General features: G+C 34.9%; 3 protein-coding genes across 12 annotated transcripts; 1 reads left to right on the top strand and 2 right to left on the bottom strand.

Annotated features, from left to right (window-relative positions):
• The first annotated feature begins 557 nt into the window (after nt 1-557).
• On the top strand, nt 558-6152 carry LOC111006277 (putative inactive leucine-rich repeat receptor-like protein kinase At3g03770). Of its 10 annotated transcripts, none has more exons than XR_015790144.1 (10): nt 558-2184; nt 2639-2769; nt 3387-3627; nt 3772-3974; nt 4072-4124; nt 4462-4573; nt 4767-5046; nt 5410-5456; nt 5569-5622; nt 5728-6152. XR_015790144.1 is itself a non-coding variant. In XM_022278114.2 (7 exons), the coding sequence occupies exons 1-7, from the start codon at nt 834-836 to the stop codon at nt 5031-5033; spliced, it is 2358 nt and encodes a 785-aa protein (XP_022133806.1). In that variant the 5' UTR covers nt 559-833; the 3' UTR covers nt 5034-5359. The 10 variants fall into 10 exon arrangements, 1 of the variants encoding a protein (XP_022133806.1); XR_015790140.1 differs by having other exon boundaries at nt 5410-5460; XR_015790142.1 differs by having other exon boundaries at nt 5410-5492.
• An 842-nt stretch (nt 6153-6994) lies between these two features.
• On the bottom strand, nt 6995-11851 carry SD3 (import inner membrane translocase subunit). Its single transcript, XM_022278113.2, has 9 exons — nt 11601-11851; nt 11231-11341; nt 10540-10605; nt 10436-10454; nt 9915-10075; nt 9042-9220; nt 8873-8921; nt 7816-7935; nt 6995-7629 (listed from the first exon to the last, which is right to left on the bottom strand). Exons 1-9 carry the CDS (start codon nt 11712-11714, stop codon nt 7471-7473), a joined length of 978 nt encoding a protein of 325 aa, XP_022133805.1. The 5' UTR covers nt 11715-11851; the 3' UTR covers nt 6995-7470.
• A 1617-nt stretch (nt 11852-13468) lies between these two features.
• On the bottom strand, nt 13469-18414 carry LOC111006275 (phospholipid-transporting ATPase 1). Its single transcript, XM_022278112.2, has 7 exons — nt 16364-18414; nt 15941-16247; nt 15111-15819; nt 14905-15028; nt 14581-14800; nt 13995-14453; nt 13469-13905 (listed from the first exon to the last, which is right to left on the bottom strand). Exons 1-7 carry the CDS (start codon nt 17985-17987, stop codon nt 13683-13685), a joined length of 3666 nt encoding a protein of 1221 aa, XP_022133804.1. The 5' UTR covers nt 17988-18414; the 3' UTR covers nt 13469-13682.
• Between the last annotated feature and the right edge of the window lie 4348 nt (nt 18415-22762).

The following is a 22762-nucleotide window of genomic DNA, read 5'->3' as shown; positions in this document are numbered from 1 at the left end:
ATCATAATTGTGGAGACTGTTGCTGTAATCACCTATGGTAATTATGTTGTTTTATCAAAGAAGTTTCTTCATTTTATTTCAGATTTCATAGATTTTGTCGGAATATAGATATAATTTTATTTTTGCCACTAAACTGGACTTTCCATATATCAACATTGTAGGTCAAGTTTCAATTACTGTAAGATAAATAAATCCATCTATAAAGTCGTTTTTTTTTCATGGTGAAAATGGAGAGGAAGCTATTGAAAATGTGTATGTAAGCTTCATACCATTTTGATATTAGAGAATTGAAATGCTCGTATTCTACGTCTACTACTGGGCATTAAACATGAAAGAAAAAAAAAATCATACCATCTACTTTGGCAGTCACGTAGCATTTATAGGCATTTTATTTTATTCAGTGCCAAGAATGTGGAGGGGGGGGGGGGGGGGGGGGGGGGGGGGGGGGGGGTCCAAGGACCAAGAGTTTTATGCCATTTTATTTTATGTTAAGCAGTCAGTCTGTAGGTCATGACTAGATTCTAATCCCTTGGGAAAGCGGAAAAGATTTAGCTGGAAAGAGTAGTCTGCCTAATCCCTGATTAATGTAAAAGCCTTTTTGTTTTATTGCAGTCACTGTACTTCTAATGTTGATGTTATGAATTATGAAGGAAATCTCAGCTGGAAAAAGCTTAATGGAGGCGTTCTCTAACAAGCGTGAATCTTTTACCATCCAATACTGAAGAGAGTTTCATTGCTTGTTAATGCCTTTGTCAGCTTCTTTCTTCTCTCTGTAACTTATTTGCTCCCTTCTGGACTATTTAACCGAGCAGCTACTTTACCTCAAAGCTCTAATGGCAAAACTAAAAGCAGTCTGCCATTTCCATCTTCTTCTGTTCATGTTCTTGTTCTCTTTTCATCTTTCAACTCAGCTTCCACCTTCTCAATCCCAAGCCCTTCTGCAAATCCAGAAGCTTCTAAACTACCCTCAAGCTCTAGCCAGCATTGACCATGTCACAGACTTCTGTGACATTGAGTCCACTCCATCTCTTACATTAGCATGCTATGAGGACAATATAACCCAGCTCCACATTGTTGGGGGAACTGGGCACCCCCCATTTCAACAAAATATTTCAACTGACTTTTTATTTTCCTCATTCTCCGAGTTGCCCAATTTGAAAGTACTTACTCTGGTTTCTCTGGGTCTTGAGGGTCCATTGCCTCCAACTGTTGGTAAGCTTTTTTCTCTAGAAATACTCAACATAAGCTCAAATTCATTCTATGGCTCCATTCCGGAGGAGCTTTCTTCTTTGAAAAGCCTCCAGACCCTCATTCTTGACTACAACGATTTCTCTGGTAATATTCCTGGTTGGATTGGTTCACTTCCAGTGTTGAGTACCCTGAGTTTACAGAACAACTCCTTTAATGGGTCCTTGCCAGATTCTATTACCCGTATGGGAAGTCTTCGAGTTCTTACTCTCTCCAAAAATCATCTGTCTGGGAAGGTGCCAGACCTCAGCAACTTAACCAACATGCAAGTCCTTGAGTTGGGGGACAATCTTCTGGGACCTCGGTTCCCTAAATTACCCAAGAGGCTAAGTATACTTGTGCTCAAAAACAACAGATTTCGGTCCGGAATCCCAGCTGAGTTGGGCTTCCTATATCGGCTTGAAAAGCTGGACATATCTTCGAACAAGCTTGTTGGACCGTTTCTGCTATCTCTTTTAGCACTTCCTTCGATTAAGTATCTGAATGTTGGGGGCAACAGATTAACTGGGCTGCTTTACCAGAACATATCTTGCAATAGTGATCTTACTTTTGCAGATTTATCCTCAAATCTTTTGACAGGAGACCTGCCCACATGTCTGCAGCAATTGGGTTCCAAGAACGGTGATATCACTTATGCTGGAAATTGTTTGTCAAATAAAGACCAAGAACAGCACCCCTTAAACTTCTGTCACAATGAAGCTTTGGCGGTGAGGATTGGGCCTCATAATCTGGAGCATAGGAAGGTTCATTCTGAGGTAATGACTTTGTTGCAAATTTTTGGAGGAAGTATTGCTGGAATTATAGTCATTGCTGTGGTGTTCTTAACGATGAGAAGGACATACAGTAAGGGTGTTGTTAAAGAACCTTCTACAAGTACAAGGTTTATAACAGAGAATTCATCTGTAACAGACACGGCCAAGCAGCTGTATGGTGCCAGTAAGATAAATTTACTCTTTTTTCTTTTTCTTTCTGGTTGATGATTTCTTAAACTGGTACTACCTTATCAGAGCAAGAGAACTGAAACGTAGTCAATTTTATTTGTATTATTGCAGTTTCCTCCATAATTATGTATGAATTAGAGCTGTTTAGTCCCTACTGTGAAAGAGCGTCACAAAGCCATGAAGCCTTTCATTTCTACTATAGCCCTTGATAATTTTATATGATCAAGAAATATAGATGCTATGTACATGAAGTTAATTTATTATCTTGCATTTCTTAACTTCCCAGAGGCCAGAGGTCAGAGGTTTGCTTTCTGCATTCTACTAACCCAATAAGTGAATACTGTCAGAAATTGCTTTCTTGATCGCTTACCACATTCTTTTCTAGTAAGTTTTGTTAACTCCCACTACGAGTATGAGTTGCGACATTAAAGTCCTTCATGTACTTGCAGAGTATATTTCTCAGACAATGAAGCTGGGAACTAGTCTTCCTCCTTATCGAACTTTCACCTTGGATGAACTTAAAGAGGCTACCAACAACTTTGATGCTTCGACTTTGATAACTGAAAGTGTGGATGGCCAGGTATCACTTTACAAAGTTAATATATTTTCACCATTCAGCAATTTCTGTATCTCTCTCAGTTTGTGCTGTCTAATCTTACATCTCAGTCACTTTTCTGTATATATTTTTCAAAAAGCATGTCCGAAAAGATATTATTTTTGAAATGGATGTCTATTAAGAACTTACCATCAAAGATAAAAAGTTAACATAAAGATATACGCAACAAGCTCCAGTTGCAAAGATAATATTTTTGGAGAAGGAGATTGATGAGTTAGGAGTACTAGAAAATACAGGACACTTCTGCGGTTCGTTCTACTTGCAGACAAACATACTTTCTTTTCTATTGCACTATTCATGCAAGATATCAGTTACAAGTAGGCGAGTCAAACACGTGCAGAATTAGCTTGTGAAAACGTGATGTATTACCCCAAAATTAAGTTCTTGGAGTTCAATCAACATATTGAAATGTCTGAGCCGAGATTACAGCTAATGATTTAGTGACTTAATCCACATGGTAACTGGTTATTTTGCCTATTCTATCTCTTTGGTGTCTTGAGTACTATTACTACATTAGTCTTGAACTGACTAATGGAACTGACTAATGGGTTCACAAGAAAATTCTCTCTGAACGATAACAGGTATTCAAAGGGATGTTTACAGATGGCAGCGTCGTCGCCATTAGGAGTTTGACTTTGAGAAGGCGGCAAACCCCTCACAGCTACATGCATCAGTTGGAGTTGATATCTAAACTACGACACAGCCATTTGGTCAGCGCTCTTGGACACTGTTACGAGTTCCTTCCAGATGGTTTAACCATCAGCAGAGTATTCCTTATATTCGAGTACTTTCCGTATTGGACACTAAGAAGCCATGTATCTGGTAAAATGATTTTCCTTGGAATAAATCTCAATCCAGCTATGGTATATTTTTTTGTTCATCATAGTACTAAAGGTGCAAAGGATTTAGTAGATGGTGAACTTTTCTGTCTCTGGATATAAGTTTGAAAAAGACTTCATTTTGCAGGGCTACCTGGGCAAAATCTTTCCTGGACAAAAAGATTATCGGCTGCTATCGAAGTGGTGAAGGGTGTGCAGTTCCTACACACCGGAATTGTGCCTGGTGTATACTCAAACAATTTGAAGATTACAGATATTTTACTAGATCAAGATCTCCATGTGAAAATCAGCAGTTATAATTTACCTATCGTAGTCGAACATGGTGGAACGGTATGATACACCTAAGAAGAGTATCTCATATACATGTTTTCTTTGCATAAATAATGTCACAATAATTAATGTAATGATATATTACTTTGCCTTTCAGATGACTTCAGGAGTTTCATTCATTGGTACAAAAGGGAAGCGCCATGCTACGGGGTAAGATTGATTATTATTATTATTATTATTTTTTGGTAATATGATATAAATATTTGGAGTTTAAACTGCATCTCTACCTACGCCAATCTTTGTTTAACATAGAAATGTTTCTGAATGAAAATTTCAGTTTTTATTATCTTCCTTCCACAGCTATCTTTGTTGCTGCAACTCAATTTTAACGACCTCTCGTATCACTCGATTTCTTTTTTCAAGAATTTTCTTTGTGACGCCCTCTCCTATCACACCATAGAAAATGAAAGGAGTAATTTCAAAATGGTACTTTAGGCAAAAAAAAAGTACATAACTTGAATGTTTTTGGCGTTCTATGTGTTTGCAGAGTAAATCATGCAGATAAGAATGATGTCTATGGCATAGGAGTGATATTACTGGAAATAATTTTGGGAAGACAGATCACATCCCAAAATGAAGTTCATGTTTCAAGAGATCTTGTAAGTACATTTTTATCTTGTCATTGCCTCCCAAAGTCACTTTCAAGAACAGGTTGAAATCCTTAAGCACTTAGCAACTATTAATATTTATTGTTTCTTTTTTTAAAAACATTCCCAAAATTATATTGGGTAAAAAGTTGCAAAACTAGAATTTCAGCAATTTAGGGAATTTGATCATGTTCCTCCTCTTCAGCTGCAGGTAAGCCTAAAAACAGATGAAATAGCTCGAAAGAGCATCGCGGATCGAGCAGTACACAAGGGGTGCTCAGATGAATCGTTAAAGACGACGATGGAAATATGCCTAAGATGCCTCCATGAGAAGCCAGCAGATAGACCTTCCGTAGAAGATATCCTTTGGAATTTGCATTTTGCAGGGCAAGTTCAGGACTCAAGCAGAGACCACACTCAGAACAGCCAAGACTCACCTGCAACTGCATCACCATCCCAAGAAATGCTCTAAAAAGGGAAAAACGGTACTCATATTCAACTCCTCCTCATTTCGTGAACTTATAAACCAATTTTTGTTCTTCAAGTTCAGTCTGTTATCTCCTTAGGAAACAACTGTAGCCTGCTCAAATTTCACATTACATTATGTCATTATCTTATCAACTTCAAATTGACCGATTGATAATAGTCGCACACCAAGTTAGATAAAATATAATTGGTGCGGTGTAAAGAATCCTTACATGTAATGTTTGTTTAAGACGAACCTTAAGGTCAAAGGAGAGAATTTGTCCATACTCTTTTTTTCACGCCATTATTTTGTATATATAAATAATTCTCTAATACTGCTTGACTTCGCATTATTTAATGATATTGACGTGGGAATGGAGAAGCCTAGAAGATAACGTGGAAATCGATGTTTCTAGAAGATGCCAAGGGAGTAGGTATCTAATTTATGGTTTTTGATTGTTTCTAGGTAATCATTGAAGGGCATTCTTTTGAGTAACCAACCATTTTATTTTTCAATGTTCTCACACTTTGTCGGTTCTTAGAATGATGGAGTGGATTTTGTCATGAACGTAAAGAACCAAATAACAACCATTATGGTTAGTCTGAAATTACTTTTTTTTTTTAATTATTGGTCGAGCTTTTTTTCAGTTGAAAATAGACAAATGACTGTTGGCATTTTTTTTTCTTCAAAAAAAAAAAAGAATTACGAAAGGCTTTTGGCATAGCGGGCCCCCAACCGGAGGCCCGCACGGTTGGAATCCTGAGCAGACTGTCAGTGATAAGTCGGAGGAAGGTGAGGATGATTGCCCCTTATGCCCTGGACGACACACGTGCTACAATGGCCGGGACAAAGGATCGTGATCCTGAACTTTTGTTTGCACAGTGATAATGGAATTTCACTCGTAGCTTTGCTTTTGCTTGTGGCAACCCCGTCCATTCACTTTTTATTTAAAAATTTCCAGATGTAAAAAAGCCACCTCTGTTTGTAGTTTTTTCCCACATTTTTTTAGCTCTAAATGATGATATTAAGAAGCTACACGCTTTTAGGATTCATTCACTCTCTAGGATTCTCATATGGTTTTGAACAATGGACTGCTATATTTCACTAGATTACATTTGGGCATTATTCATAAACTTTTTAATTTAGTCCCTCTATTCTTGAATTGGCAAAAATTTAGAAGAAAAATATTAAACTCATGACCTCTTGAATAAAGATATATATTAATTACCACTGAGATATATATTAATTGAACTTTCAAGTAATTTTTTCTTAGATTACACTCTTTTTCCCATACTATGCTATTGAAGTTTATCACCAAACCAATGTTAACATTCATTGAGACTAAACTAAAAAATGTAAATACAAAATGACTAAATTAAAATTATTTATAAAAAAAATTGATAAAATATCAAAAATTTTAAAACAGTAAAGATTGGAATTAAAATATATATTTAGTTTCAAATTTTACTAAGGTCCGTCGAACTCTCTACATCACTTTACCAAACTACGATTGTGTTAGCATAAATACTAAAATAACTAATATCAATTCCTTATAAATTTAACTAAAATTATTGATATGTATATTATCCTAGACACTAAAACACTTCATTTGATAATGATTATGTTCCTGATCTAATTTAAAAAAATCATGGTTCACAGTTACTTCCATAAGTTTATCATATTTCTCATCAAACTTATTAGAATTCTTAGCTAAATAACAAGATTTTAAAAACTACCGATCTTTTCTTTTTAGTTTTCAAAATTTAACTTAGATTTGAAAATCATTATTAAAAAGATGGAAGTAAATTTAAAACAAAAGGCTCAAATTTCATATGGAACAATCAGCAGGCCTAAAATGAGAAAAGAAAAAAGAAAAAGCACAAGTTCTTACCACAGAACGAACAATATAAGCTGGCAAAGTGGTACATTGAACACAGCATGCGAACAAGATATATACAGCTAAAGAGGGAACAAATAAATAAGCTTCATACCTTCAACTTTGCAGTTGATTCTTTGAAGTGGCTCCATTACAGTAGGCAAGGCAAGCCCTCACATGACAAAATCTGGGACTTTTGGACAATTGCACACAGACAACAAGACATGTAAACAATAAATGCCCTTTGAAGGGGGTAGTAGCAACTAGCTAGAGAGAATCAAATAATGAGTTGCCAAAAACAGATAACTGCTCATCTATGGCCAAAACTTTCTGATTCTGACTCACTTGTTGGATCAAGTGGAAGCAAATTTAGTAGTGAGTACTTATTGGAACTCTCTTGCTAGTAGGTCATCAGAGATATCGAACTTTATAAAAAGAAATTAGCCTGACTGTGTCGAAAAATATAGATGGGGTGAGAGGAAGGAGAAACTATTATAAACATGAGATGATAATTCTAAACCATGTGTGACTTGGTACAAAATCTTGGGCGAATTTGGTGCCTAAAAGTCAGGCAGGCATATAAGATTCTAGGATCAATTGGGCGGGAGAAGGTGATTTCACCTCGACGATCAAATATGTGAACTTCCACTGCTTGTCCACTTGATCCTTGAACATCTCGGTATAAACTTTACCGGCTCCGTGGGGCCCACGTATATAAAAATTTATCTGCATACGTGTATTTGACAAGGTATGAGGAAAGGAATTCTATTAGCTGATGAAGACAGACTACACAATATGTGTTAATTTCCAGTGAAAAGGGGGGAATGGGGTGCGTTTCAGTAAAACATCTGAGAAACAAATTGTCATGACTAACAACAGAAAGACCTTATCACAATTTAAGACATGAATTACCTCTACTCGCTCTACACCATCTTCATCAGTCCATACCCTATTGGGAATGCGTTGGCGGGCAGCTCGGTTTCTACTTTCTTGCCCATAACCAGTTATAGGAGAACCAATTCTTATCCTAACCTGACAGGAAAGCAAAACCAATCTAATAAAACATTAATTTTCTCAGAGGATAGCTTGAACAATAGAAATAAGTAAAGCCAATTGTTGAGCAGGCTTCAAAAGTCAAATTCTTTGAAATAAAAAAAAAAAGAATTTATTTCAAATAAAATATTCATGAGAGATAATGCGAAGAAAAGAATAAAACATCAACTTACAAAATAGTCTGAATTTAATAGACAGAGAAGAAAATGATGTGCGTGAGATTTATTCCGTTGCCCACATGCCAACCCCCTTGTCTCTATGCCTATTTATTTTCCAATTAACTGAGTTCTATTTTCATGATTAGTGAAGTAACATGAATCATTAAATTCCTTTCCAAGGAATAGAAGATACAACAAGAAAGCCCTTTTTGAAACTAAAAACCATGAAAAAAGTCTGTTTCTGCATCCACAGAAAATCATATTATACTTAACTCAGAAAGAAGAGATGAAATAATATTTAAGATGCTTTCTGGCAGCACATTACTTGTTCAATTATGAACACCATGCTGAAAAAACATGAACTATATCTAATCCATAATAGGTGGAAAAAAGATCGGTCCATCTAGAGAGTACCTTCAATTAAACTGCAAGAGGTCCACTATGTGGTTCTCTTTGTTCTCTTGGTTGGTGATTACCTGAGAATCTGCTGTAGTTAGGTTAGTTCCTCTTTGGTCTCTTGCGGGACTTGTTTTGCTTTCTTTCCAGGTTCCTAGTTTATCTTTCTCAGTCATTTGGTTTTTTTCAGATCTGATTGCCTCGGTTGTGTTAGTTTCATTTAGTATCTTTGTTTTCATGGACATGTTTGTCCTTGTTGAATTATGTTTCTTTAACAAGGCGCCATGAACCCCAAGAGAAAGTATAAGTGTTGACAACATGACACATATAAAATACAAAAGATCGGAGTTAATTTCACTAACCTGGCTATCGTCTTGAATCCTTTTAAGAGCCTTGTCAAAGATCTTATACCTAAAGCAAAAGAATTTACATATCAGAGTGACTAATTAGAGGGAATCACTAGGGTAAATTAAAGCCATGATTCTAGGCAGGTATTCATAATATTAATCTAACTATAAGTTGATTCTTTACTCTTTTGGTTGAAATATAAGCTCCTTAAAGACTGCATATCCAGCAGCAGCTGCAACTCCAAGCCCTGCAAGGATGATAAAACTGTAGGAAGCTCCCTCTGCAAATGTAACAGGCTTCTCTGGTATATTATATGTGGGAGCATCAAAGGGATCTTCCACTGTCGATATTTCTTTTTTTCTCTGATAATAAAATCAACGAAAAGACCAGGTTGATTAATGCATCATTGATCAACAGAAAGGAGCAGCATCATCAGGCCAACGCACATAAATGAGAATACACACAAGAAATTTGGTCAAGAACCTATTTCGCAACGCTCAGTTATGTCTTTTTTCATTTTTACCATCAACATTTGAATGAGATGCCTAGTAAACATAAATTTTGGTACCGTGCAATTATTCTGTGGAAGGTAGGTTTCTCCACAATCTTACTGAGTACATGGATGGAACGAAATAGAAAGGTGTTTCATGGTATAAACAGTCATGGGGAGATGTGTGGTTCGATACTTATTTCTATGCCTCCATTTGGGTATCTAGTAGTAACTTTCTCAGTGATTTTATGATAGAGTATTAGTAAGGTAATATTGAGAACATTACTAGGAAGATTAGTAATGCCATATTTGTAATAACTTAGAAGTTGTTTTTGCATTGACGGTTATAAATAAAGGGAGTGGGTTTTACTTTTGGAGATGTGCACAGATATGCATTCAACAACGTTTAAAAATAAATAAAAAATGATTGATATCCTAATTATCCCAATGTTCTTGCTTTATAAGATCTGAGTTTTATAAGATATGGTCATTGTCGTCTGAGGAATAACTAGTTGTGATCTTCATTATCATTTGAGGATGCATAAATTTGAGATACAAACACAAACCTCAGATGGGGTTTGTCCACGTTGCTCTGAAGCCTTTGATGACATAAATCTAGTGAAGCATGGCACTCCAGCATTTTTATCACATCTTCTGATGCCAACTAATGGTGACAAATTGACAACAGATCCTCTTGCATCCTGCCATCTAGATAAAACAGCAATACCTACAAAAAAATATATTATGGAAGGTTAAAATTGCAAGGGAGAGACGTCCCCCCCAAAAAAAAAATAATAGAAGGACCAATGATAATAGACTCAATTAGTTGCTCCCAACATTAAGCCCCTAGAAGCTTATTTTTCACATGTTAATCCATAACAAAAATTAGAAATTTAGACGATTTGAAAATTCCTTGAGATTCCTTCAGTTTTCATCGCCCTACATGGACCAGAATAGCATCATACAAGATATGCAATCAACCTTATCAGATGAGTCAAATCCATGCATACAATGAGAAAACTTGAACTAACCCCCCGCCCCCGCATAATAACCAAGTTCAAGAAAAGTAGAAGCAATTAAAACCAACCATCAGCTCCAACTGCATCCTGCAAAGTCAATGAATAATAAAATCAGACATTCGATGAATGCTAAGAGAAATCAAAATAAAACAACATAAAATAGTTCTTGCACCTTAGATATATCGCACACGTACCCAGCAGACCGTTTGGCAAAGCCCGACTTTAGTGGACCAAGCAGCTGCATCAATTCCACATCTTAATAGAAATCCCAAATTATAAAATCTTCTGCATTGACTAAGAATCTTGGTAGTTAACGCAAGATCATAATTATAATGAGAGAAGTCTTTCGAGCAATACCTACTTCTATCTTAAAGAGTTCAACATTTATTTTCTTACATTCTTTTGCAAGATGTTTGAAGAGATAAATAAATCAAGTAGCGAGATCTTTTTTCCTTTTCTTTCTATAAACAAGAGTTGCAAAGCTTACTATAAGGTGCCCATGCTCCTATTTGGGTTGATATAATACAGGATGGGAGTAGTCAAAAATGTTTTAAACAAAAGCCCAGAAAAGAAGGAACAAAAAAATATATAATCCCAAACTGAGTGTTCCTTTTCAATGCTTTGAAACGTTCTACTATTCCTCTCTAGCCGAATGTCCCACAAAATCACTTTATGGCTAGAAATCAAAGCTTGTAAAGGTTTTATTTTGTGCATAGTGGAATCTGAGACAGAAACATTTTGATTATTAGATTGTTCTTTGATCCTTTTTCGCAGTTAATAGATCCTGTAATGCAGAAAAATAACCTACATAACCTACACATCTTCTTCTAAACTGATTTACTCCGCCAATATCCAGAACACACCTCTTTTACGGTTGCAAAATTATCCGGTAACGCCCTCTTTGCTTCGTCAAGGGTAGGTACACCAACTCTTTTAGAAACATTCACCCCACTTCTTCTCGCTACCTCAGCTGCCTGATTTCCACGCGAAAGACAGAAAACACTCGAGATATCAAATCATCGAACAATGTTACTATTTCCAAAACGCGCATAAAAATCACATTAAAATAATGCATTCTTGTGCAGTTTAGGTAAACTCAAATGATAATTAAATGACGAAATCAATCCCGACTCCCAACCAAACCAAAGACGATCATGTTCACCGATCGAGCAAGCATTCGATAGTCAGAACTAGTAAAGTAAAGTCGATACCGAAATTGAAATGCAAAGTGACCTGGAGGTGTTCGTGAGCATCGAGACGATGAAATGACGACGGCCTATGCCATTGACGGGGGACGAGAAGAGGACGAGAAGCGAACTTGGTGAGCTTGGTGAACCGATTCGCCATTGATTTGCAGAGGAAATGATCCGTACAGAGAAACCCTAGATCAGAGATGTTAAACCCTGATGAAGCCCTTTTGTTCGGGAGGGCGTTTTGGTCAAAAACCCTGACTGAGAGCTGACACAATGCCGGAGAGTGACGCCATCGTGAGTTTAAATAATTGATATCGAGTTTGTTTATTTATTATTATTTTTAATACACGAAGTCACGAGCTCCCAGTCGAAACGTATATCTTAATCAAACTATTAAATTTTCATTCGATAATTTCATATGACTATGAGTTTGGCATCAACCTGAAAAGTAAATCGATATTCTCAGTATATTAAAAAAATGACAACATATAAACAGCATCATTAGTATAGACATAATAACATTTGATATCCGGAAACACATAGGAATTAATAATTTTTAAGGTAGATGGTCATCTTGATGGTTTAATTTAAATATTTCTTATGAATTTTTTGGTTTTATAACATTTCATAAATATTTATCAACATCGACATTTCTTCATTACTTTTATGAAATTGAGACCTCGAATGTCTGACATTTAAAATATTGACCACAATTGTTTGAGTTATGCTGAGGTGGGAGATTACTCTATAATATATTTTTTAATAGATAATAATAAAAACAAAGTATTTTAATAAATAGTTAATAATATTTTTTTTCCTTCTAAAAAGACCATATGGTTATAATATTTTTTTTTGGTGGGATTCCTAAATTTTAGTCGTAACAATTTAGCATTTTTACTTTCAATTATAAATTTTAGTATTTAATAATTTAGTCCATCATTTTAGCTCCTAAATTTTAGTAGTTAACAATTTAGTCCATGTAGTTTAAAGTTTGTAACAATATAACCCTGGTGAAAAATCTGATAAAAAACTAAGTATCGATTCAATATTTGTAATTTATACAACGATAACTAAATTGTTATATTCTAAAATTCAGGAACTGAATTATTATCAATTTAAAAATATAAAACTAAATCATAAAAATACTAATAAAATACTATTTTGGTCCCCGTATTTTGAAAGTGTTGGTTTTGGTCCATGTACTTTAAACTTTGGTTTAGTCATTGTATTTTGAAAATGTTTATTTTAGTCTCCATACTTTAAAAAAGTGATCATTTTAGTCACTCTATAAAATTTTAACACATATTTTTTACACATAACGACAACTCTTGAGTATAAAGTAATGTTTACATTTGAAGAAATATATTGATTTTAGTGCCACGTTGAAATTGTAATATAGAAAATGAGATTAAGAATAAAATGGTAACTTTTTAAAAGTATAGAGGCTAAAATGTACATTTTGAAAGTACGATGACTAAAATGAACCAAAATTTAAAGTACAACCAAAACGTACACTTTCAAAGTATGGGGACCAAAATGAACAATGGCTGAAAGTACAAGAACCAAACTAGTATTTTAAACTTTGAAATTATTAGGATAGCTATAGATTTCAATTATTAATATTATTATATTATTTTGTAGTCACTATTTCCACGAATCAAATTTTCATTATGTTATATACTTATATTAGCAACACGTCTTTAAAATATATATACACTTTAATTAGGTACAATAATACATTGCCAGCCCACGTTCAGTTCAACACATTTCAAAGGCTTATATTTATTTTATTATTGAAACTCCAAAATTTTATTTTATTTTTCTCCAAAATACCTCTCATCATCAATAATATCAATAGATTTAAAAGTTAGTCACAACCAAAAATGTGCAATTTTGAACTACCCTTAATAATGCACAACAAGAACAAAAAATAAATCTTAAATTAAAAAAAAAAAATTTATATTACAATTCCTATGGATGGAAACTGGCAACAGGAGAATTATTCTGAAGCAGCCTAAAGAATTGTGGTTTTTCTTTACAAGAACATACAAAACTGTGAAGTATAATGAAATGAAATTAAAAAAATAATAATAATAAATAAGTGAACAAAGAGTTGATTTTGTCATACTTGTGAAGGATTGTTGAGGACTGGGATCATCTCTGTTTGTACAACTCCCAGATCTCTCGTCCTTCCAAATTTATCAGCCTCTCTTGCTATCTGGATGTCACATGGCCTGTAATACTGATATAGGTATTTCACGACGAAACGGGGTAGTAATGCTACTACGACGATCGCTAACAAACATAGCCAAAAATCCCCCGTGCCCGCCACGTGATATATCGCCCTGCCATAGTTTCAGAAAACTCGGTCATTTCAGCTGATCAATGGAGATGATTTATAAAACAATCTGAAAAACGGGGTTATATCACATACCAGAAACCAGGAAGCGACAGTATCGAATCGAGAACAATGACACAAATGACAGTTGCGAGAGTGGACCCCCAAATGACGGCGTGGGTGATGGTATACCATCGAATGACGTCCATTGCCAAGTGCAAGTTGACGACGATTACCGTGGCGAGCAGCCAGAGATCTCCGAGGCCCGAAATGTCGATGGTGGTAGCCCAGTATGCAAATAGGGGGATGAAGAAAATAGCAATGCTTTGCCACACAGTGTCAACCATTGTTAACCAAAACAATCTAGAGTTGTAATTCTCCTGTCTATGGCCAGCCCCATAGAGTTGAGGGTGACTAAGAAGAGTCCTTCTTCCTAAGTCCTTGTCAAGAATTCCAACAACAATTGTGGGCAAACAAGTATAGATTATAGAGTAGAGCACACTGCTCCATTGGTTGATCGCCGTCGTCAATGAAAAACCGGTGAAGAGCACGTACCTATGGAAAACACAGGATAATATCAGATGTCTGTGATCAAGAAAGTTGAATGTTTCTTAATCTTCTTTTTTAGTTACTTTCATGATTTGTTTAGTTGTAGTTTGTAATCCGGAGAAAGCCTACTCACCAAAACAAAACAAGCACAAACACTGCATTTCTGTAAAAATTGTACAGGATCATGTAGCCCATCCGCTGGTAATTCCAATGTCCATGGACCAATAGAAGAGGAACCAAGAATCGAAATTGTCCCATGGCAAAATCCGAAGCCATGACAGCTTGTCGACCCTCAAGACCACTGATACCGACACCCACATCCGCCTTTTGGATCATTGACACGTCATTCGCGCCTACAAAATAATGTAATAGGTGCAACTTCTATCAGACCAGACAAAAGCTTGATACATGTTGGGATAGAAAGGAGAAACTAGAAAGCAAAGACATTGAGAATTACCATCACCAATGGCAAGTGTCATGTCAGAAGTCCTTCGCTTGACAAGAGCAACAATTCCAGCTTTCTGCAATGGGGCGACCCGACAACATAACACCACCGAACAGTTACAAGATAGTTGAAAGAGCTGAAACACGAGTGAGTTAGGTAAAACGTCAGACATTCACGAGTATACATGAGATAGAACTTGCAGGTTTAAAAGCATTTACCTGTTTTTCAAGATCATTGTCGAGAATATGAACAAGGCTGCTACCATCAATGATCAACGCAACCGAAGTCGTGACAACTTCAGTGCTTCTTCCACCGTCCACCGTAACTGCAGACATAGTAGCAAGCCTCTTCGACATGATCATTGCATCTTCTAAGCTCCTTCTACATGATTCCACCGAGTTGCTGTTAATTATAATTTGGGTCATCTTGTTTGTTAAGAGCCTAGAGGAGTAACCAATTGATATGGCAGTTTCTTGCTTGTCCCCAGTTAAAACCCATACTTTAATTCCTGCCTTTCTTAAAGCTTCTATGGCTTCTGGCACACCTTTTTGCAACTTATCTTCAATGCCTGAGGCACCCAATATGCACAGATTGTTTTCTATGTTGCTCGCAACCTTGCGAAGCCGGATGGCCCTGCCGACTAGAGCGGTGCTTGCTTCCTCAAACATCAAGTTCCATTTCTCGAAGTCGGAAGGACTGAGTTCTTTCATCCCAATAACCAGTGTCCTGAGACCCTTTGATGAGTACGAATGAAGATTTGCCTTGGTTGCTTGAATGATATCCATGTTTAGAGTTTCACCCATCACCTTGAACATGGAGCTGTCAGCCCCTTTTACAAATACTTTAAAGGTCATATCAGGACATCCGAGTATCACCGACATCCGCTTCCTATCGCTATCAAACTCGTGCATTCCCAAAACGTTATACCTGCAAGCCAGTTTTCAATGAATTCAGAAAGGTGAGAACAGTTCAAATAAAAAGAATCTGAAGTTTGTGCTTGGAGTGCAAATAAATTCTTTCAATAAACCAAAGCTAAAATATGATTTACCTTTGCTGTTCACCATGTATGTCAATAACTATATGGCCAGAAGTTCGTTCGACTAGCATAAAACCATACGCCGCAGCAGCATAAACCAATGCCTGTTCGTCTGGAGACTCCCCTTGGTAGTCAATTAATTGCAGTGAAGGATCGGAAGTTTCGGTAATGAGAGGAACAATGGTATTGCAAGCAGCCAATGCGAGGAAGAAATCATGAATATATCTCCCTTCCCTGGTGTGCCTTCCACTTTTCGATAACTGTAGAAGCTTCGGATCCGTTTTGACTGCCATTTTTGGCCTCAAAACCTTTCCGTTCACTGTTACAACATTCAAAAGATAAGCTAAACCTAAACCAACTTAATCGTCAAATACTTGGTTAAGAGAGCTTGTTTAACAATAGAAAAGAAAAAGAATCCAACAGAACTCTGCTTACCTTGAACAGAGTGTCCAATTTGCTCGCCTAAGGGATCGGTAATTTCGCCTCCATAATCGACTCCCCAGATGCTGGCACATCGAAATTCCATCTTATTCTCAGTAAGGGTACCCGTTTTGTCCGAAAATACATACCTTATTTGTCCTAAATCCTCATTTATGTTCAAAGCACGGCACTGAAATCTTGAATTTGATGTTTCATCATACATTTGGGTGTCCCGGATCATAAAATAAGCCTGGCCAACCCGAACAAGCTCCATTGAAATGTATAGCGAAATAGGGATCATAATCTGAAACACAATGACTGACATGAGGAATACAAAAAACGAATCCAATCCCCATCCATAGTAATTATAGGTTTCAGGTGGGTCTTCTGAGAAATCCTCCTTTCTGAAATAAGGTAAAATGTCCAAATCTTCCCCCTTTCTGATGAACCAAACAGCAGCACAAACACAAACAACTATACACAAAGCAATGAGAAACAAAGAGAGCATAATAATCTCCACATTCATGCGAGTCTCGAGTCGGCTTCTCTTCGATGGAGCTCCGGAACTGTTAAGCATGGCTTTGGTCTCCCGGCCAGCATATACAGCAACACCAACAGCCCAGCTAGTATTCTTGAGCTCACAGCCACGAAGAACTATGTTTGGAGGTCCAAGAGAAAGACGCTTCCCATCAATCTCCATATTAGCATGAAATCCATAGATATTCCTATTGGGTTTCTCACATTTAATCAATCCATCAATCTTCTCCTTGTCGGGCATTTTCGACATTGTCTCTTGTTTCGCGTACCTGGTTTTTAAATTCGATTCCCCATCCAAATTCAGAGTCTGCACATAGGCAACCCCAGTGGAATCACTGGTAGAGAGAAGCACCATATCACAAGGAATTGTACCATTGGCACCAATCTTAATTATCTCACCAACTCTAATATCCTTCCATTTCTTTAGTTGAAACTCACCATTTACCAAAACAGAAGCTAACCTATTGTTCTCAATTTTATCAGAACGATGCCTTCTCCAATCCTCATATGCATCTTTAACTGCTGTAACTAGCAGCACAAAAGCTAAAGGCAAAATGGAGACTCCCCGACCAAAAACGGCAAGCTGGGGAAGTTGATTAAGAACCGCAATAACAAGGAAATATATATAAGCAATTCTATGAAACTGTTCGAACAGATTCCTGGGCAGAAAAGTTATAATCGAATACTTGCCGGTGCGAATCGAATTTCCAGCGAACTCAAACTTCTCGTTCGTCTTTTCAGGATCGTCGACGTAAATCAACCTCGCATCCTCGTCACTGATCTCCTTCTGGGATATGCTCAGTGCTTCAGAATCGGCGCCTCGAGACCCATGACGAACAGGCCTCGATCCGAACTCACTAGAACCCACTTCCCGAATCGAGGACTTCGATTGCAGCGACGATTGACTCCGCCGCGAGAAAGAACGGTAGCCAAGTTCAGCACTCGCCGAGTTTTCATTAGGGCTCCGAGAATCCATGGCGGAGAACGATCCGGACCGCTCGGACTTCGGTTTCGGTAGATCGCGGAGTATAGAATCGGGAGGAAGCTGCTGGGTTTTGGGCGTTCTAGGAGATACAATCAAAAGCGGCCGCTCCGACGCCATGGTTGAACGACCACAGGCCTCCGATTGAGCAGCGCAAACCCAATCACCAACGCATTCATGAAAACCCCAGATAGCAAAACACAAAACCCAGAAGCGTCAGCACGATTGAGACTTAAATGCAGCGATAGCGACGGCGATTGAAAGCAAAGACGGAGCTGGGATCAACACAAAACTGGGTGTGTACCGGAGAATCAGAGCATTGCAGAGGAAAGATTAAGAAGAGAGAGTGTGTAGAGAAGAAGGAAGAAGGAGAGAAGGCGATGGGGGGATTTTGATAAGCGAAAATGGTGGTTGGATAAGCGTGTATGAGGGGAAGAAGGGGAAGAAGAAGAAGAGGAGAGGGAAGTCAAAGCCATCGTAGAGTTAGAGAGAGAAAATGAAGGAGGGAATCTAGAGAGAGAAAGAGAGTGAGAAAGACGATCGTAGCAAGAAACGGGGAAGAAGTCGTAATGGGTGGCGACAGCAAACGGATTCACCGAACCAAAAAAATCGAGGAAAAAATTTCAAAAAAAAAAAACAACCAAACTTTGAATTAAAATTTTGGTTTAAAATATTATCGAAGTGCGAGTTTTTTTAGTAGTAGGGAATCGAACTCACAACCTCTCGCGATATAAGTCAATTACTGTTAACTATATTTGTTTTGACGGGATCTACAAGTTAATCTTAGATCGATCTATTTTATATAATATTTGAAATTAAATTTACGTATACGTGAAGGTAGAATTACATTTGATATTTATAATCGTTGTGCAGTTAAAATAGCTCTTCAGCCACGTCACGTGTTTCGTAAAGAATAGTGGAAATCTAGCATTAGTGAATAATGGAGAGTTGAGAGGCAGTTTTTCTTAATTCGCCTGGTTGACCTTTGCTTTTTGTTGATAGGTCGATTCCTATAGTCAAAGCAAAGGTCCTTATTTTGATATTTCGAGTTTTATTTGTTTAGACTGCTCACATAATCCATGTGGCATGTCATTATTCATCCTCTAACTGTTTTTAAAATTTGTTTATTTTGAATTTGTACTCTGAAAACATCTGTTTTAATCTTCTTATTTACCAACTTTTATGTTATATAGAAATATTTTAATATTAATTTATGATTATATTTCAAAAATTTTAATAAATGAAATGTCATGCAAAAATTATTATCTAAAAATGAGATGAAAATTAAAATGAATAAATTAAAATGATTATTTTTTAAAAATACTATAATTAAAATAGATATTTTAAAAATATAAGAATTAAAATAAAAGAATGGAATCGAAATGACTGAAATAGATCAAGTTAAATACACAAACTAATATTTAATTTTTTTGTTCTGACAGCAATATTTAATTATTTTTGCTACTTGAGGAAAAAGTCATTGTTCTTTGTCTTTCATCCAAAAAGAATGGGAATTTAATTGGATGGTGATGGATTTAATTTTTTTTTTCTTATCATTATTATTTTTGTTCTGTGGGTTGGTCACTGAAGATGGTTCTAGAAGGACTGCTGAAATTAGTTTTATTTTAATTTTTTTAATCATTATTGTTTTTTTTTTCAGGACTGCAGAAATTAGTTTAAGCGAATAAGAAAATGACAGGAAGAAATGGGTGTCCGAACTTGACCGGATTGAATTTCTAATATTTACGGAATTAATGTTATTTTTTAAGATCCATTTTCTGGACTTTTAGGCTTGTTTTATTTTAATTATTGAGTTTTTAATAAATAATTATTTTAGTACCCTCCATCAAAATATCTATTTAAATCAAGTTAAATTACAAATTTTAAATTGATTTGTCTTTAATAGGTGTCTAAAAGTATCTGACGTATTTCTTAACTTTATTTTCGTGTTTAATAGGTTTTTAACTTTAAGTAACCAATAAATTAATTGAATTTTTAATCTTCTGTTTAATAGGTCTTTGATATATTCTACATTTTTCAAATTAATTGTATTTGTATGAGTGCAAGTCCGAGTAATTTGGGAACAAATACCATAAGAAAAAAAAATACTACACATTAGTGTGTGCTAGCTCGATACACTTCGATGGCTAGATCTGAACTTGTGTATGTTAGTGAGAAGTACCTCTCACTATTGAGAATATCATAAGAGAAGCATCTCATGATCGGCTTATTCATAAGATTTTTTTTTTGGAAGTTCAAAAAGACGAGAAGTATACCTTGACCCGTTGAATTATACTATATATTAGTAGGTTTATGATATTTCTACTGTATTTTATAAATAACAATGATTTACTCTTTTTTTCAATCTAATTACAATGAGTCATTTTTTTTGGGTTATAGCAATATTTGACTCTAATTTAGATTATTTGAGCAATTCACGTCATTTTTTATTTGAAATGAATAATGACGCTAAGATTTTCAAGGTTTAGGTCAGGAAAGCATTACATCTGTCTAGTGGAACCATTTCTCTCTTCCGCTCTTGAACAATTATACGGGAGTTGTCTGGTACCGTCTAAACTCCAATAAAAGTTGATATTTTCATAAATAAATGATTGAAGAAGAATGTCTAATTATACGTTTTATTTTCACAAATTTTAACTATTATTAAAATTCAGTTGGGCTATTAAGTTTTAAAATTGATGTATGTTAAAAAAAATTAAGTTGAATTGTACCTCTCTTTTTTCTCCTATTTCACGTTAATAAACTATTATTAATTATTATCTCGTTAATCCATATCAGTTATGTTAAGGGTATATATGGCAAAATAAAGTTGATAAATATAATATTCCATAAACATCACCATCAAAATTCAAAATATTAAATTTGTAGTGAATTATTTTGTCAAATTGTTTTGAAACTAAATTGATAGGAAGTTAGGTATTTTCAATCCTATCTTGAAAAACTACTAATCAATTACATTGCAAATATTTTATTTCGTTATTTTTAAATCTTACAAATGGTAAAATTACTTTAAGATTTTTATACGATCTTCAAATCCTACTCAAACACGTTCCAATATATTTTTCAAACATGACATTCACAAGTTTGTAGAAACTTTAAGGTTAGTTTTAATTATACGCTCTCATCATTTAAAACGTTTTACTTCTATCGTTGACTTTTAAAATCAATTCAAATACACCCATGAACAAATTTATTATCAAAATGAGTGACAAAAACTAACCTGACTACTCGATTGGCTACAACTGTGACTTTTAAAAAAAATAAACGACAAACATGACAAGTGTCAATAATCACTACACGATCATTGACGTGGGTATGGATTAAAAATAAACAAAAATAAAAATATATCTTATTTACTATTCAGTTTTTAAAAGTCGTATATGTTATAGCTCTATTTACAACTTAGCAGTAATGTCAATTTCTTTTAAATATTTTGACAATGAAATTATTCAGAGACATATTTGAATCAATTTTAAAATTCAAGAGTAAAAGTGAAACTTTTTAAATGATAGGAATATAATTCAACCTCGCTTTCAAAATCTCGAATAACTTGTCGAAATTTAGTTTAACCAAAAAAAATGAATAAAATAAAATAAAACTGCCAAATGGTCAATTTTTGAGTTATTAATAATTTTATCAATGGAGGAAGGAGTTGGAAGTTCAATCAATGTAACTGCTCCACTTTTGTTTTTCCTTCATCGTTTTTGTCGCCGTTTGTCTTTCTCTTTTGTTTTCCTTGTTTTTTTTTTATTATTATTTTGTTGGTTAAATTATCTCAGATGAATCATATAAGAAATCTTTCAATGGAATAGCGGGGTTTTTTTTAATATTGTTCCAAATGAAATTTATTTTTAAAATATAGTTGTTTAATTAAAAATATTGTAGGTTTTGAAATTTATTTTAAAAATATTGTACTTTTAAAAAACAGAAGGTTGGTCTCTCTTCAAGAGACGACCATGATCTTCACTTTTTTAAAACTACTATATTTTTTAAAAGAGTTTCAAAACATACCATATTTTAAACATTTTTGATTAAAATACAATATTTTTAAAATAACTTTTATTATTAACATTATTAATAAAAAATCACCCATGGAAAAGATATATCAATCCAAGACGAAGAGAAAAGGTTTATCTATTTTATTTAGTTACTCAGTTGAATCAATGATTCGTTACTGTAACATATAGCAACAACCATTTCACTCGGCATGCGACACGTTTGGATGAACTTCATGATATTCTGCATAATTTCTTCGTTTTTTTCCTTCTCGTTGTTTTTAACTCATCGATTAATTTGTATATACATTTGGTTAAATACTATTTTAGATATTTGATTTAGTTCATTTTGATCGGTATACTTTTAAAACGTCTATTTCAGTGATATTTTAAATTTTTGTTCATTTTAGTATTTATTCTTTCGAAATATCCATTTTAATATATTTACTTTTAAAAAGTGACAATTTTGGTTCATTCATTTTCATTTCTATCTCATTTGGTTCCATCATAATTTTAGTCTCATTAAATTTCTTGAAATTTAACCATAATTTTCTATCATGTATAAAATCTATATTGAAATTTTACAAACAGGAACTAAATTGGTTACTTTTAATAGTACAGGAATGTTTTAAAAGTACAACGATCAAAATAGTATTTAAATTGATATAATTTTAATAAATTTTTAGCCAAATATTAATTGGAAAATCACTTTCCTTTAAATAATATGAAGGAAAAGGAAAATCATTGCCCAATGAATGCTAAGTAAAATAGACCAAGGGTAAATTACCATGTAAAGTATAGGGCAATTAAATTTATACATTTCTCAACCCTAAATCCTAAAGATTGTGTAGGGTTTGTTCATAAATAATTAATATTGCA

Source organism: Momordica charantia (assembly GCF_013281855.1).
Source record: "Momordica charantia cultivar OHB3-1 chromosome 4 unlocalized genomic scaffold, Mcharantia_2.0 BLBB01000004.1, whole genome shotgun sequence".
Classification (NCBI taxonomy): domain Eukaryota; kingdom Viridiplantae; phylum Streptophyta; class Magnoliopsida; order Cucurbitales; family Cucurbitaceae; genus Momordica; species Momordica charantia.
This window is presented reverse-complemented; position numbering and strand designations above follow the sequence as displayed.

Excerpts from the sequence above, each read along its gene's own strand:
- LOC111006277 (XM_022278114.2), top strand. The coding sequence starts at position 834 with ATGGCAAAACTAAAAGCAGTCTGCCATTTCCATCTTCTTCTGTTCATG. Across the intron at positions 2,185-2,638 it reads CAAGCAGCTGTATGGTGCCA|AGTATATTTCTCAGACAATG; the intron begins GTAAGATAAATT and ends ATGTACTTGCAG. Across the intron at positions 2,770-3,386 it reads CTGAAAGTGTGGATGGCCAG|GTATTCAAAGGGATGTTTAC; the intron begins GTATCACTTTAC and ends GAACGATAACAG.
- SD3 (XM_022278113.2), bottom strand. The coding sequence starts at position 11,714 with ATGGCGAATCGGTTCACCAAGCTCACCAAGTTCGCTTCTCGTCCTCTT. Across the intron at positions 11,342-11,600 it reads ATGCTCACGAACACCTCCAG|GCAGCTGAGGTAGCGAGAAG; the intron begins GTCACTTTGCAT and ends CGTGGAAATCAG. Across the intron at positions 10,606-11,230 it reads ATTTTGCAACCGTAAAAGAG|CTGCTTGGTCCACTAAAGTC; the intron begins GTGTGTTCTGGA and ends GAATTGATGCAG.
- LOC111006275 (XM_022278112.2), bottom strand. The coding sequence starts at position 17,987 with ATGGCGTCGGAGCGGCCGCTTTTGATTGTATCTCCTAGAACGCCCAAA. Across the intron at positions 15,820-15,940 it reads ATACATGGTGAACAGCAAAG|GTATAACGTTTTGGGAATGC; the intron begins GTAAATCATATT and ends ACTGGCTTGCAG. Across the intron at positions 13,906-13,994 it reads CTGTCGCTTCCTGGTTTCTG|GGCGATATATCACGTGGCGG; the intron begins GTATGTGATATA and ends AAACTATGGCAG.